The following is a 17,664-nucleotide window of genomic DNA, read 5'->3' on the forward strand; positions in this document are numbered from 1 at the left end:
CATGTTTAAATACATTTCTTGTACCGTTTAATGACTGTGCTGGATGATATGTTTGTGAAACCATTTGGGTCATGTATATTTCACATGGCTTAGTGGTAAATCACTTTGGCTATGGTGTGCAAAGTCCCTGTTTTGAGCCTTATTTTGTTGCTGGGCAGAACAAGGACCATTGGATACTGAGTGATTAAGGCACTTTTAAGCAGTTGTAAGCGTGTTTGTGTGGGTTTGCGAGGTGGTAAGCACTGCTAACTTCCGGTTACAGTTTCTTATACCGATTTATCTTCTCAATTGCTTAACCTGTTTGTGCATTTCTTGCCCCCGCGACAACGGTCTTAAACCCGATTACTAGTGCTTACATATGCTTACTCCCACTTACTACTGCTTATTAGTGCTTACACTTGCTTACTATTGCTTACTACAGCTTACCACTGCACTAATTTAGACAGTAATGTCTAATGGTTCATGGGAAGGTGAGGGATTTGGAAGCTGTATGGTGTTATCATTCATTACACATGTTACCTTCCATTTGTATCCCTGATTCCTGTGTACATATACTGCATGGGACATGTGTGATTATATGTGGGCTTTGCAACATTATGACACTGACACCTCACATCTGTATTTAATGCAGTACTCCAGTTCACAACTATATGTTATTTAATAGGTTATACAAATAAAAATATTGGTCATAGTGATTTGACATGGAAAGTGCTGCAGTGGGACTCAAACTGGGAATGACTGCTCGTAAGGCAAATGCTCATGCCCACTACACTATTGCTGTACTGCTTTATTTGCATATATCTTGCTTTTAATCCTGTTCTGACATTTAAGCTGTATTAACCTTAGCTAAGCGATGGGCAGAGCCATGCAGCTACAGTTACATTTAATTTGTTTCATAAAAAAAATAAAATATCTTTATATTTTTTGTTTAACTATTGCTCTCTTACACGTGGGGGGATGTTGCTGGGGGTATGCGTACACCTATGAGTGGTCTCGCTCATTATTTTAGGACTTGTCTGCTGTTCTTCATTTCAGGGGCATGTATATTCTGAGAGTTCTGCTCTCAGACATGCCTCTGCACTCTTACACTCTCCGTGTAAGATTAAAGGCTCACGCAGCGCACCTTCATTAATATGCATGGTGTGCTGCCGTCCTGCTTCTAAATGGCCGCTTCCGTGCAGGACTAAGCTAGTCCTGCATGGAAGGATAGTGAATCCAGGGGTTGCTCTTTTCAGTATTTCACACTGTGGCATCTTATACATATTAATAACTACAGAAACTACTCTATCTTATATATGTATATCATTATAAGTAAAATGGCATTCATATCCTGAAACCCACAGAATGTGTCAGTGACAAAAATTCAGCAGCCAGAAAAAAATATGACTTCATGTAGCAAGCAGGTTTATTAACATGAATGTGAAATATGAAGGAAAAATAAGTATGTGCTTGTTAAACTCTAATTTTTATTCAATCACTTAGACGTTTAATTGAGTAATAGTACAATAATATTTTGTGGCTAATTGCTAAGCCTAAAAGCAAAACAAAAAAGAAAAAAAAATGACCACACTTTCTGTAATGTCAAGCTTTCTTCATACCTGCTTTAAGTGTATAACCTATATTGTTTATCATTTTTGTTTTTCAGAAAATTGTTTGCCTTCTCTAGTGTCTACATCTGTGGTACTGTCATTAAGCTATGGATTTCCTTAATCCTCTGTTTGCAGGATATATTCTTTTACAAGGTAATGCAAGATTTACATTTTTATGTATCCGTGAAGATTATTTTATTAAATAGAAATACCTAAAAACATAATGGTGTCAGTGCAGATGAAAATCTCCTATCATACTGTTTCTTATTAAAGTAATCATAAAGTAAATATATGCATCTTTATAGTGAAAGTTTTATTATACGGTCTGTAAGAAAGTGAATCGCTGATATGAAATTACCCAGTTGTTCTGTATATTAGGTTTAAGAAATCAAAGAACATAGTAGTTTGACTTGCATAACTTTTATTAGTAAAAACTCCTAGTGGGTTACTGAAAACAAAACATCAGTTCTATGCAAGTATTAAATGTGTGATAATATTAAACATACATTACAATTTAAATAGTTGGCACTGTATTAAGGGCATGTGAGCAAACATCCTCACGTGCATGTGAACGTGTGCATGCACTCAGACACACACACACACACACACACACACACACACACACACACACACACACACACACACACACACACACACGTAGCAAGAAGAAACACAGGAAGATCTTGTGTGGGAGTCAAAGGTACAGGGCGTACATCTCATCCAGTGAGACTGTACTCAGCAGCAACATATGAATATGAGAGATGCCTCCTCCATTAGTGATACAAACAGACCATGTAAACTGCAAGTTGCCATAAACAACAGTCATATTTGCTATCATGGCATCAACCTTCTGTTAGTGCACATTTCTGAATCTTCACTAGTGAAACCTGTGCATGCTTTAGAAATATGACAACATTTAAAGTCAACAGACATATGCTTCAGATATCACTTTGTGATACTCTTAGTGGGACACATGGAAAACAGTTCTGTGCAATAATTTCTAACATGTACATCAAAGGATAGGATGCTGCCCTTGCATTCTGCTAGATCCTACAGGACAGAGGTTATAGCATTATCATATCCTTTTTCTTCATTCATAAAAAAAAAACAAAAAAACAAAACTGCACTCATCTCCAAAGATGCATGGTAAAATGTTATCTAAAAAACATATCAGACAGAAGCCCTGGCCTCAGTTCTACTATCAGCATTAAACTTGTATTAAAAGTGAAACATACTTTTAAACAATAAATGTGTATCTTGTTTTAAGCAATGTGTTTTTAACTAATGTGACTTTAAGAATTGTGATCATATGACATTATAAATAAGAGTGATTACTCTCTTTTAGATTGAAGAAATGGTGTGAAAATTATCATTTGTTAATTATTTTGCTTGGTTAAATGATGTAATATTTTTAACAAATTCCAGCCATGAGTCTCTGGAGCAGAATATTGTGTTTTTTTTTCTGGATTTGGAATTCACTTGTTCTCAGATATTTCACCTGAGACATTTTTTACTGTTTTTGATTTCACTTCATGGATAAATATACATCATACCATACAAGTGTGGTTAGTGCTAACCTGGCACTTCCTGTACTGACACACAGGTAGTAAGTATCGTGCTTGCATCGAAATCCTAGCCATCATCTGATATGAAGGGGTGGTCCTCTAGTGATGACAAAGATTGCTCTCTCTCTGTCTTAGTCTTATCAGTGCTCAGTGGCACCCAAGTGTGGTAGTTGTCTCCATCATGATACCCTGAGCTGTTTCCTTTTTATGGATGTTCATGTATATAATCCACCATTGCATCTGTTGCAGTTGACCTATTATCGTATTGCAGCCACCCACAGAATTCACATCCCACACCAACTCCTGCCAGATCTGACCAATGACCTGCTAGACTGCAGCACCTTTAACCAGTAGGGGAATAGCATCTGTATGTTAGCCATGCAGTAGTATATCACTCTTCTGGCCTCTTGACTTCCTTCCTGTGTAGTCATACCAGTATTTATACAGATATGGACAAAACATGTAATTCAGTGGGTGTATGTGCTATGCTACACCATGCATCTGTTACTGATCGTGGCTTCCCTTAATGCACCTGCATGTCTATCACCTGTGGTTACCAGTTTCCATGACCTCCTTCTGGTATGTATGTATGACCATAGCAATTTTTTACCCTATATGTCAAAGTATCTCTCAAAGCTTTCATGGAGCCAAGCATCCTCAATCCACATGCACAAATGCAGAATTTGTTTGTGAGGTGATCCTGTATGTAAAATTTGAATGTGACTGTGTGCCTCAGTAACCAAATGCTTGACATGTTTGTGTCCTATAGAACCATTACTCTGTGTACCATAGCTGAGCATTATGTGCTCCATCCTTACCATAGCTATCAGGTTCACAAACAATACACTTACCCTCCTTCTTCCTGAAAGACACCACAGGCAATGCAGGTGCAATAGGAACATTAACAGCCTAAGCATTCCTTTGTCTTTCTCTAGTAGTCCACCTCTACAGTACTTTTGCAGCAGTTCAAGTAGATTTAGTTTACATGTTTGAAGCAGGGTTGTGCAAAATGGTGATGGAGCATTGCATCATGCTAACATGTCACTTATTATGGAGGTTATGCAAATTAGGCCACAAAGCACTGATGTCTTTGAATCATTTCCTCTGCATAATATTTAACTATAACTAGTGCTGTGAGCCTTTCAGGCACTAATTAGCATGAGACATGAGGCATCTATGCTTGTACAACTTGCCTAGGTATGCAGATAGCACCACAGTGTAGCTTTGTGAGAGACTTGATTCAAAAAGCTGAATCAATGCAAATGGGTATACCAGATTTCTCTGTGATTGGTGAAAATTAATGGCTATGGCAGTTTTTTGCCCATGAACTATATGGCTCCAGCATGGTGTACCAGAGAGAGTACATTTTTCCTTTTGTTGCTGTACAGGAATTTCCAGGCACCTGCTGGGACACTATGATGTAGTTTAAAACTGGTGTAGGCCTGATTCAGCCTGGCATAGATGCTGCTTAATGCCACAGATGTCACCAATATGGGAGTAGAGTGAAGTCATCTGTTAGATGACCTGAAGTAGTGCAATACAGATCTGCTCCACCAGATGGAGGTAGAAGGAAATGCAGCCATGGTTGTATAATATTTTTTTCTTGTATCTCCATTTATGTCTTTCTGTCTTAAGTGTTGTTCACCTATTCCACTGCTACTTCATTTGTTTTGCAGGGGTTGATTATCATCCCTTGAACATGGTTGTCTGTTGTCATTGCAGTTCTCTAGACCACATTATGTGTATGTGTTGTATGGCATTCCAGTCTGCAACTGCATTACTGTTCATGTCATATGTGTGTGTGTCATATAATTTTCATCCTATTGCATCTCTCACATACAGATCCAGTTGAGGTCGAGGAGTAGCTGCATTTATCTCAGTCTGTACCAGCTACTGCAGCTGAGGCTAAGGCACTGTTGCTCTCCATGTCTGCAGTACAGGAGGGTAGCAATGCCTCCTATCTCTGGCCTGTCTTCAGTACCCTGCATGACTTCCTTTATCTTGAAGGCTCCATTATTGATGGAGGACAAGAGGTATCACCTGTGTTAATCCAACTGTAGATGTGGAGGCTTGTATTTGCTAAGGCATGGAGGCAGCTGGACAGCCAAACAGGGAACATGGGTCACCTTCTGAATCAACTTGAGTAATCTCTCTTAAATAAGTAGCCTGGCCATTGGACCTCCAGTGAAGCAGCTTACCCATGACATTATCCAATCAGGAGTGTGATATCTGGTTATATTTCCCTCTGTGTTGACCTGGCTGTGAATCCTTCCTGAACTTTCCCTATACCCTTCCCAGTGAAACCCCTTCTTTTTGTGTCTTTCTCCTGTATCTTGTTCATTGTCCATCCCTCACCAGAGTCAGTTGTCTGCCTTCTGTCTGTATGTATCCATTACTCTCTACCATGCATTTTGTATGCAAGTCACACATGCATATCTGTATGTTTCATGTTTATCTGCCTGTGCTCACTAACCACCCTAACACCCTTTTCCCTCTATCTGACACAAAGTAATCTCCAGATATCATCCTCTTGTATCTTTCTCTTTTAATAATGAAAAATGGGGCTCTGTCTCCCAAATAAAATGCCCCTTTGTCCCCATACCATCCATTCCATATCGGTTACCATTGTGTTTTTTTCCTTCTCCTTGCTGTACTCTCCCTTCCTGCTTTCCAGTTTTCCCTTTCATCTTCATTTATATGGTGGACATTGTGGCCTCTGCAATTTTCACACCTATAGTGGTATTCCTGTTGGCCAATGTCCTTTGCTATGTTTCCCTACGTGTCAGTCTGGGTCACTGTCTGTCTCTATCCATTGACCACTGCATATAGCTGATTGTAATGTTTTTGGAACAGAAACATGACTTTGCCAAGATATCATGCATGTTACCCATCCATGCTGTAGTACTGCTGCTCCTCTGGTTTGCTGTTCATAGGTTCATAGGTTAGTACTAGGCTAACTGCACTTATGGGCCATTTTTAAGCCTAGCCAATTACCCCATGTTGGAATCAAACCCTGCACCTTGTGCTTCTAAGGTAAGCACCTTAACCATTACGCCAACCTCCCACCCCTGTTATACTGCTAATATGAATGATGTAGATGCTCATTGATTTAGTTAAATGGCTTTAACTCAGCATACTAGTGCTCTCATTGGATTACTAAATCCATAAATAGATGTAAGATGCTTTGAGCAATGAGCCACCTTGATATTAGCTTTCTGCATCCTCCCTGCATTATCCTGTTTCCCTGCCATAGACTTATTTATTAGTATTAACTGGGAGAGATATATGAAGATGAAAAGTTAATTGTTATTGTAGAAAATAATTGATTTGAAGGAGGAGATAATACAATAAACTTCAAATAAATGTGGAAAGAGTAAAACATTGTAAGCGATTATTACTTAACTAAAAAAGTAAGAAGTCCTCTGTCAATCATGCTTTGTCTGACTTTTTTAACATATTTGTAGTGCATGGAACACAGTGATTATCCCCTGATACTCAGAAAAAGACAATTAAAGTTAGTGCTAGAGTGTTGAATGACCCAATCCAAACAATTGTTAAGCACCTCTTGATTAGCTTATTAAGGTTGGGTTTAGGGTTAGGCAGTCAAATCTTCTTCTTGACTAGCAAATATTGTCATGATTAAGGATCTATTTCTTCCTGCTTTCTGTACTGGTAACATGTCCCTGACTTCCTGGAAAGTTTCTAGAATAATAGGATGTGTGTTTGCCTGTGTTTTCTGAAGGATATGAAGTCTGAAACTTAAATGCATATCATTTCATAATTTCAGTCTTAGTAATTTGTCCAAAAAACATGGACTTTATCAGGAACAAGCCAAACATATAAAGCAAAAATCTGGACAATCTGTGAAAATCTGAACAGTTAAGAGGTGTGGAAGGTGAGTGTAAAAGAAGGGGACTATGTTACGCTGCCTTTCTGACAACACTCACCAAGTGTTTTATGGTTTTGAAAGTTGGCAAAATACTTAGCATTTTTTTTTTACTTTTTTACACTTTTGAGGTGAATTTTTTGGCATCCATGTTTCAAAGACATAATAAATCTGCTAGGATTAGCAACCAGCTCATAATCCTCTATATTAAATCACAACTGCAGTTGCAATAGCAACATAAGTACACATGCATTAAAAGGAAAGAAAACAAACCATCATGATATTTCTCATTCTTTTCATGCAGTATATATCTTTACCAATTATCATTCACTCCAGCGATACATGAATTGCTCATTTCCTGTCACCCCTTAAACCTCACTTCTCCGAAATATTATTCTGCATGTATTTCTCCCATACTTGGCATTTAGGCACCCAGTGAAACCATGGCTGCTGGAGTTCTCCCCAGATACAAGAGCCCCCACGTATGCAGCCAATTTTCTCGCAGGCAGCCACGCTTTTCTCCTTCCTCCTTGCCACCCATCCTGCAATTCAATTCGTACATCAAAACTTTTTTTTTCTTCCCTGTTATGAGCATCAGGATTTCTTATGAGGCAAGGACAGCCAGGAGCAGCACTTTTTTCATGAGGCAAATGGCAGCAATCTGAAAACCTGAGGAGATAACTGCACACAAGATAAATGAAACTCTGATGTCTGGCATCTGTGTGCTTTTTGACTTCACCTGCTTCTGTTTAGGTTTGAGTCTGTCTGCAGTCACTGTAATCCCCAGTATCATCTGTGTGCTTTTAGACTTCACCTGTCTCTCTTTGGGTTTGAGTCTGTCTGCAGTCTGTGTAATCCCCATGGCTCCCTCCTGTATGTCTTGTGTGTCTGTAGTATTTTCTACCTCTGGCTGTCTTGTGTGTCTCTACAATCTGACTGTTCTGCATGTCTGTAGCTGTCTTCTATCTTGTGTGCTGGAATCAGTTTGTCTAACGTGTCTTACGAATTTAAGCCTTGCTGTGGTGCTGCCTTCATCTTGTGTGGATCTCTGTTTAGTCTTGCTGCAGTTTTGTCTCTGTCTTGTGTGGGTGTCTCTGTCCTGTGTGTGGTAGTTTGTGTGTATTTCTATTTTGTTTGTGGGAGTCAGTGTAAGTGTCTCTGTCCAGTCTTGCTGTATTTCTTTCTTGGTCTTGTGTGTCTCTGTTCTGTGTGTGGGTGCAACTGTGGGTGTCTCTGACCTGTGTGTGGAAGTCTCTGTCCTGTCTTGCTGTAGTGCTGTCTTTGTCATGTGTGGGTGTCTGTCCTGTGAGTAGAAGCCTGTGTGGGTGTATCTGCCCTGTGTGTGGGAATCTGTGTGAGTCTCTCTGTCCAGTGTGTGAGAGTCTATCAGGGTGTCCTTATGTACCTCTGTGGGACTGGCTAACATAATGGGGTACAGGGGCTTGTTGTAACAACATTACTACTAAATGCCAGTCAGTGTGTGCATATACCTCTGTGAGTGGTTACCATGCTGTGGTACTGAGCCTTTTTATAATGTAACATTGATGCTAAATTCCAGTCAGTGTGTGTACCTTGATGCAGTAAATAGTAGCTCTACAAGTCTTTGTAATGGTCTAAGTGTACTCTCACTTGATATATTGTTTGTTGAAGGGTGTTGGGTGAGCTTGACTGGGAAGGGCATGTGGCAGCAATGTCATCACACTTTACATCCTCCTGGGAATGGCCCTTAAGTTGAAACTTGCTGTTGGCCGTCAGAATGCTAGTACCAGCTCTGATTTGTCCCAAAAATTCCATATTGCTCTATGAAATTTGCTCCTTTTCTAAAGATCCCTCCTCCAGTTATTTTATTTCCTTTACAATATTCAGTAATTCAGTGACAAGTTTGTTTTGATTTTGATTTATCAAATCTCTTATTTCTTCATAGGATGGGTAGCAGCTGTAGACTAATTCTCCTTTGGGAGTATACCGAGTGAGAATTAAACAAATTACAAAAATTAGAAATTTCATTAGTAGTTCAGCACATAGATTCTGATTTCATCCTGTTTTAGAGTATCATGAGAGACTGATAGGTGAAGGAAATGAGTGAACATCAGAATGATTTGGAGGCATGCGGCAGGATAAACAATGTCATTCTGGAAGATCGGCAGGAATGCACAGAGCATTCTGGACTAGGTATTTGAATGACTAATCTAATTTGTTTTCATAGTGATGCTGACTGCAGTGCAAATGCAGAGGTTAATTGCTTTTATAAATGTTAATTTCAGGGGAAATATATAGAGCTGGAGGAGTCATAAACGGGTGAAGGCCTCATCCTGACAATGTTCATAGACCAGTTATTTTGATTAATTATTGCCAGCAGTGTTAATGCAGAAGTGGAAGAAATGGGAAAATCTGGAAGTGGCTTTCCACTGCTTACTTCAAATCCCATAGACATTACCACTATACTTGTATATGTTGCCCTATCCATAATATGGAAAAAAGTATGTCAGCTCAAATGAGACATTTGGAAGACAAGACATGGCTGACTGACTTTTAATAATAGAAATCCACATGCTTGTGATCTACTTGGTCAGTTTTTTTATATTCACTCTCATTTATGTAGGCTATATTGCGACTATTGGCAAGAAATGGTTTGTTTTGAAGTTAGTAGTAATACTGAACCATTACAGATGCTAGACATTTTCATTTTCCTTTCTCCAAGACTCTTCCAAGTGAAGGACAGCCCATTCCATTATGATATATACACTTAATGTCCTAGATTTGTCCCAATGTTGTATTATATTTGCAACCATGACCAATTCTGTGGTAGAAGACATTTCAATCAGGTAGTAAAATGTAACAAAAGCTGAATATTTTCAAGTATTTGAATTTATCACTGTGGTTACAGAGTGCAACTTCCCTTCGTAGGTTCATGGGTTCATAGGTGTTTACTAGGCTAATGACCACAAGGACCTTTTTAAACCTAGCTATGCATCCCAAATCTCTGACGAGTTCTCATACCCTTGATAAGCGTAAGCATGGACCTGGGAGATGAACCATTTACAGGTTACCTGTTTGCATCAGAGACATTGGTGCCAAATCAGGGATGAATTTCAGGTTTCCCATCCAATTGTCCAAATTGCACTTGAATTGGATTAGGGAAGAACTCTGCTTCACATGGATGGGGAGCCTGTTCCATAGACAGGGCAGTCTCTGAGATACATATCTATCTCTCCAGCAGATTCTATTTATATAACAGGCAAGGTTTAAGTCTTTAAAATGAGTAATTCTGGTACTTTTTTTGTGGATATGCAGCAGGTCCATCAGAGTGGGGTCTGACAATGTCTGTATGCTAGGCATAGATCTCCCCTCAAAAGCCTGTAGGAGACAGAATACAGGGATAAGGCCTTGATGCGGTCTGCATAGGACATATTACTTATGCCCTATATTCTTTTAGTGAGGAACCTCTGTGGAAGTTCCAGTTGTTGGATATGCCTGGTTAGGTACATACCAAAGGAGGCATTCCACTCAATGATATGTTTGATGAATGCTGAATACAGTGGAACATTGACTTCCTTGGACTTAGATGCCATGCCATTGATTATAAGTTGTGCAACATAGAATGATTTCCTCACCACTGTAGACACGTGATGATAAAGGCCAGATTACTGTCAATGTGTGTCCCTAAGTCCCTGACTACTGGGTTGACTCTAAGGAGTGTGTTGTCAATATGATAGTTACCAGGGATGGATGACTTCCCAAAGGATACTATTATACATTTCTTGGCATTTAGTTTTAATCCATGGCTGTAACATCAGTTGTTTGTCTGTGTCAGCCCCCTCCTGGAGAACATTTGTGTCAGTGTGAGATTCATTGACAGCTTCTAATTTGCAATCATCTGCAAATGTAGTTAGCCAGAAACCACTGACATTGGCCTTGACTTCTGAGAAGTACATGCCAAAAAGGAGCAGTCCAAGGACAGATCCCTGTGGGACTCCACTTATGACTGGCCTGTTTGTAGAGGTGGACTCCCCAGTTCTAATTTCCTGGGACCTGTCTGTGAGCCAGTTGGCTATCCACTGGGTGACATACATGTTTGTACCTAACCTCTTGAGTTTGTCAACAATGCTAGAGGGGGTATTGTATTAAATGCCTTGGCCAGGTCAAGGTAGGCAGTGTGAATGATTTTGCCCTCATCCATTGCTTTTGTGACCTTCTCAAAGTAGTCCCTGAATTTTGTAGGTGATGATTAGTGTATTGAGAGGATGGTATATAGTGATACCTCATTCTGCTGATGCTGCCTATAAATATACTTTCAGTTTGAGGTCTTTGTTACAGACATCATAGATTGCCACTGTATCCGTATGCAGGTAGATTACTGCAGACATTGTAGTATTCTTTTTTTCACCCCCTTCCTATGAGTGGGGTTAGGATATTAGAACAGTAACATGAACTTAAAAAAAAATGAGTGCAGGAATTGCTATAGTAAGATTTGGCAAGAGGAATTTTAATGAATACGGGCTGAGTTGGCTATACATTATTTAAATTGACCTACAGGGAAGTTTCTGTTGGAGTTGTTTATGTGTCTGAGGGTTGCTTACTAACTGATAATAAGTATGACATGAAGCTATAGGCGCTGAAAATGCAAAGCTTGAAGGCAGGTTTCTTTCTCTTTTGACTTCTATATCTCATTTCAAATACAATAACAGGGATAAGACCAGTGGAGTTAGAGGTTAGATTCAAGTACTGGGATTAATCTGAGAACAAGGAAGCTTCTACTGTCTTAGGACTGTAGCCAGTGGAACAAGATGCAGAAGAAATAGGCTAGACATAGGCTAGACTCAGACCTAATTACTAGTGAAGGCAGCCATTTGCAGGACTAGTTACTGTTAGGGTGAGGTATTGTAGCAACAAGAGTGTACTTAAAGAGGGTAAGAAACAGACTGTGGAACTATACATGGAAATCTATATTATGCACAGTTCTAATAAAGATTAGAAAATCTGTAAGTTTATGTCCACAATCTTTCATATATTTTTCTTTGTATTAAGTTTTCTTGATACAGTGAAAACACATCACAAAAAGGATATTAATCTTTTTTAACTTTCTACATTATTAGACAAATGCTAAAATAATGTTTTATTATTTTATTTATTTATTGACATTTGTTTACTGGGAAAGTCCAACTGGATCACAAGAACCTGTATTCAGTGGAGGCCCGGGGAGAAAAGCTCTATTTAGTAGAGAACATTTTTTTTCAAAGACATTATATAAAAAACAGTTGAAAATTATACATTCAAAAATAATCAACAATATTATAAGAGAGAGATATAACAAAAATGTTACAAAAATAACAAGAAGAAAATGCAAGGTAAAGCATCCTTTCAGCCATTCAGAGTAAATAAGTAAAAGTCATGTATTTAATTTAATTGTAACTATAAGGGGGAGACAGATTAGAATAGATTAACATAAATGGGGAGGTGATGATAGGAACAAGTAAAGTGGAAGAGAAGGCTGAATATCCAGGTGAAGCTGAGGAATTAGTGACAGGTAGAGAATCTGTACAGATAGGGGCGGAGAAAAGTAGACAAAACTAAGGTTCTACCAAGGGTATAGCATGAGCAGATCCATAAGTATTCTAGGTGGTCTTTCAGAAAAGGAATGCAGGAAGAGGACAAGTTACAGTTCTAATAGCCTGTGGAACAGAATTCCATTTGTTGGCAACAAAGTAGCAGTAACAGCTATTTCCAGTTGCTTCTGGAGGTTTATAGATGGTGAGAAGTTGCTTATCAGTAGTGCAAGACAGGCATTGGGGTTTATAAATGATGTGAGCAGTAGCTAGTTGTACTAAGTCCAGGCAGTGGGGTAGTTCATGTCAGTTTAAACTTTTAAGGGCTTTGCTTTGATGTGTAGAGTCTTATTTATTGGCAGTACAATTTAGCAACTTTGTTGCACCATATTTCAAATTTAGTTCTAAAAGATATCTGTAAGCTAAGTATAGGGGCACCATATAAGAGGGAAGGAAGGAGGGAAGTGGTTGCTAGGGTGGTTTTAGTAGAGTTAGTAAGAGAGAGTTTATATGTGTGTAAAGCATGCCAAGTTCTGGTGAGTTTTTATATTATTTTGAATGTGGAGTTCATATCTGAGGTTGTCATCAGTCGTAACACCAAGCAGTTTTGTATGGGATAAAATTTCTCTGCATTAAGTGATATGATTTTAAAGCTGGATTTGTCATTCAGATGTGCTTTGAGAAGGAGTAGCAGTAGTTTTGTTTTTGGGGCTTGAGTAATACTATTCAGCAGAGGTAAATGCTTCTTGAATGATTTCAGTAAGATGGGCAAGAGTGTCAGATGAGCATATTACTGTACATATCATCAGCAAACTGTATAAGGGATACTTACCTAGAAGAGGTACAAAGGTCATTAATGAAAATGTTAAATAGAAGTGGAACAAAAGTTAACTTTGGGGCACACCAGTGGTAAGGGGGGGTTAAGGAGAGAAAGTATGTTGCCATCTAACAGTTTGATGTCTACCAGACAGGTAGCTTTTAAACCACTGAAGTGAAGAATGGGATAGACCAAGATGGAACAGTTGTTGAAGGAGTTTGCTATGTGAGATGGTATCAAAGTCTTTGGACAGATCCAGAAATATGGAAGAGTTAAGTTTTCCAGACTCCTTTTTCTTTTATATATTATCTAAAAAGGGCAATAGTGCAGTAGTTGTTCTATGGCCAAGGCAAATTCCATGTTGAGTACTGGTTAAGAGATTTTCTGATAGGAGATAGTGAAGAAATTGGGTGAGGATACATTTTCCTGGATTTTTAAGAGAGTAGACAAAATTACAATGGGATGAAAGTTAATAATCTCTGTATAATTTCCATCACTTGTGCAGTGAAATGACATATATTTTCCAAATGGCTGTGACATAAGTTTCCTGTATAGATCTATTGAGTAATAACAACTGGGTAAGATATAGCTTCTGCTATCATCTTCAGGAATTCAGGTGGGAGGTTGTCGGCAACTGTGGAGCAAGGCTAAAGATTAAGTAGCAGTTTTTTTGTGGTATATATTGTTACAGGTTTTAAGGTAAAGTTGTTAGCATTTATGATTAAGGATTATTTGGATTCATATTTTTCAGAGGTTAATGTGGTAGTGGTTGAGGTAGTTGGTAATATGCTATGGGTTTGTGTAGGGGGGAAAGTGATGTGCTTTTGTGTAGGGGCAATTAGTAATATGCTATGGGTATATGTAGGGGAGGGTGATTTGCTGTTGTGGAGGGGCAGTTGGTAATATGCTATGGGTATGTGTAAGGGAGGGCAATGTGCTGTTGTGGAGGGGGCAGTTGGTAATATGTTATGGGTATGTGTAAGGGAGGGTGATATGCTGTTTAGGAGGGCCAGTTGGAAATATGCTATGGGTTTGTGTAGAGGAGGGTGATGTGTTGCTGTGGAGGGGCAGTTTGTAATATGTTATGAGTATGTGTAAGGGAGGGTGATGTGCTGTTGAGGAGGGGCAGTTGGTAATATGATATGGGTTTGTGTAGGGACGAGTGATGTGCTTTTTATGTAGGGGCAGTTGATAAAATGTTATGGGTATGTATGGGGAGGGTGATGCTCTGTTGTGGAGGGGCAGTTTGTAATATGTCAGGGAGTGATGTGTTGTTGTGGAGGGGCAGTTGGAAATATTTTATGGGTTTGTGTAGAGGAGGGAAATGTGCTGTTGTGGAGGGGCAGTTGGTAATATGTTATGGGTTTGTGTATGGGAGGGTGATTTGCTGTTGTGGAAGGGCAGTTATTAATGTGTAATGGGTATGTGTAGTGGATGGTGATGTGCTGGTATGGAGGGGGTAGTTGGAAATATGATATGGATGCGTATGAGGAGAGTGATGTGCTGATATGGAGGGGGCAGTTGGCAATATGTTATGGGTTTGTGTACATGAGGGTGATGTGCTATTAGTGAGGGCAGCAATGTTCTCTATAAAGTATTTATTAAATGGTGTTGCTGTTTTGAATGTGAACAGGTTTGGGAGGGATAAAGATCTTTTTTTTTGAGCTAGGATTGTGTGAATAGAGGACCAGAATTTTTTATTTTTCTTATAATTTTTATGATTAAGCTGTGGTACAGCGGTAGCATTGTTGCTCACAGCAAGAGGTTCTCCTGTTCGATTCTCGGCTTTCTCATGCCTTCTGTGTGGAGTCCGTATGTCCTCCCCGCAGTCGAGTGGCCTCCAAAAGACATGCGTGAATGGGCGTGCCTTTGCTGAAGGTTGGGCGTCGGGCTGGCAACTAGGCACCATAAAAATCGACCGCCAATAATTAGCGGACCGGAGTTCCGCTGTGGCGATTCCTAACCAGGAAAAGACAAACAACAACATGATTAAGCTGTATTTTGTCATAGTATCTTCTCTTTGTATAAATTTTTTGTTTAGCCTCATTACAAAGTTCCCTATATCACTGCAATTTTTTTTAATACACTCCCTCGAGGGTCTATATTAAATAAGCAAATGCTTAAAAAAGCAAACACATCGACCCTAGTTCGGCGAACGCTGAAAATGTCGAACACTTGGAACAGCGATTTTTTTTTCCCCAAAAAAAAATCGCTGTTCCAAAAAAAAAAAAAACTTAAAATTTAAAACAGTGTTTAATGTGGGGGGGGGCTTTGCCTCCCCACACCCCCCCCCTACTTAAATATACCAACTCTGAGATTGTACCACAGTGGAGGGAATGGCATACTCCCGAAACCGGCCCAGCAATTTTTTTCCCTGAAAAAAAAATTTGCTGCTCCGCGTGTTCGGGATTTTCAGCGTTTGCTGAAATAGGGTTGATGAATCAGCGTTCACTTTTTTAAGCATTCGCTGATTCAATATAGACCCTCCCTCCAAGCCTTATTTTTGGTGAGGGTGGATAGCTAGGTGGAGTGTTTCATTTTTACTCTTTTTATATATGTGTGTGTGTATGTATATATATATATATATATATATATATATATATATATATATATATATATATATATATATATATCGGGTGAAGGTTAATTATGGTGTCTAAGGAAGGTTTTAGAAGTCGTACCTGCATCATCTAATGAAGAATTTGTAGTACAGGCTAGTTGAAGGATACTGTTGAATAAGTCTTTCTTAAATTTTGTGAGATTCCTGGTTGGTTTAAGTTGATGAGTACTGGGGTGATGAATGGTAAGTCTGTGTATGTTTGTGGGGAAATGGTCACTTAGGTAGTTAGGATAGGTTTCCACTGATAGTATATTTACAAGCATCTGAGACATAAATCCAGTCAAGAATTATGCCATTATTGCTTTTGTTGTATCTAGCAGGTGTTGTGATTAGTTGAGTCAGACCAAATAGATTTATGCAGGATGAGGGATTAATCAGAGGTTACATTTTGCCAGTCAGTACTGATATTGCCTAGAATGATTTTCCGTAAGTAATAGTAATAGATGCCTAGGAGAGAAATTCTTTGAGTACTGGTATGCTGTTTCCAGGGTGATATGAAGCACAATAATACAGAGTGTTTTTTTAGAGTTTAGCTTTAACGGTATTATGAGCATTTTATCTGAGAGAAATTTGGGGATGAAGATGAAATAGGAGAGGTTATAGGAGTTGAGATACAGTAGGGTGACTCCACCTCCATTTTTGTGGAATTAGTCAGTCCTCATGATGCTATAGCCTGAAGGTAGTATTTCTGTATCTTTCATATTGGATTTAAGCTATGTTTTAATGATGGCTTTGATATCTGAGAATTGATTGATATCCAGGCATATAGACCTATAATTCTATTACAAATACTACTAATATTTAATGTTATCATACTTAGTTTTTTGGCTAGACTTGTGCTTGATCAAGTGGGAGAACGATATGTCTGAATGGGAATGACTCGGTAGAAAATGTCTTTGTATAAGGAGTAAAGGATGCATCTGAGGAGGGGTGGTTTATAACTGAAGGAAGGGGGTTATCTAGGCTGTTAGGGTGCTTGTGGTGTTGAGATTTGAGTATAGATGTTTAGGGCCAGGCTTTTGGGGATTGTCTCCACGCAACTGAACCTTTGAGTTCCAAAGCTAAAATTTGGAATAGTTCTTAAAGGTGGGTATGAGCAAAGGCTTTGTTTTGAGGGAGGGGTGATCACAGTGAAGTATTCTATATTTAAGACAGAGACTAATGGAGAGAATGAAGAGTCTAAGAAATATATTGGAATAGTTGCTATAATGGTCTAGGTTAAGTAAGAGGCTAGAGGTTGGGGTTGCAGTAGGAAAGTGATGGTATGGCATGTTAAGTGGGAGGTCAGTACTAGAATATGTAAGGAGCAGTATTTTGTTTACAAGAGTTATTGCTTATGGGGAGAGGTGGTAGAGGGCTAGAGTTTCAATGGGAAGATACATGGAAAAGTGAAGGATTGGGGTTGAGGCAAAGGGATAGTGGTTGCAATGGTTATACAAAAGAGGTTGAGATGATTAAGAGATTAGGTGATATATTATAGAGAGACGTTCTTAACAATCTTGTCATTGAGTGGTCAAACTTTGTAAGGTTTGCCTGGGATTGATGAGAGAGAGGATGTGACGATTAAGAGATTATCTAATTTTATTGTGGGGGAAGAGTTTTTATTCCCATGCTAGCAAAAGCAAATTAGCAAAAACTGGG

The 17,664-nt window shown here is 38.9% G+C and overlaps 1 protein-coding gene across 1 annotated transcript in view; it reads left to right on the forward strand.

Moving 5' to 3' along the window:
- The window catches only part of LOC122808378 (myelin-associated glycoprotein-like), a 413,712-nt gene that overhangs the window by 290,910 nt on the left and 105,138 nt on the right, over window positions 1-17,664 (forward strand). Inside the window, exon 2 of the mRNA XM_044079344.1 lies at window positions 1,646-1,742. Coding sequence (XP_043935279.1) covers window positions 1,697-1,742 — 46 coding nt within the window. The 5' untranslated portion in view covers window positions 1,646-1,696. The remainder of the gene's footprint in view (window positions 1-1,645; window positions 1,743-17,664) is intronic.

Source organism: Protopterus annectens, chromosome 8.part0 (genome assembly GCF_019279795.1).
Source record: "Protopterus annectens isolate FY-2018-M chromosome 8.part0, PAN1.0, whole genome shotgun sequence".
Taxonomy (NCBI): domain Eukaryota; kingdom Metazoa; phylum Chordata; order Ceratodontiformes; family Protopteridae; genus Protopterus; species Protopterus annectens.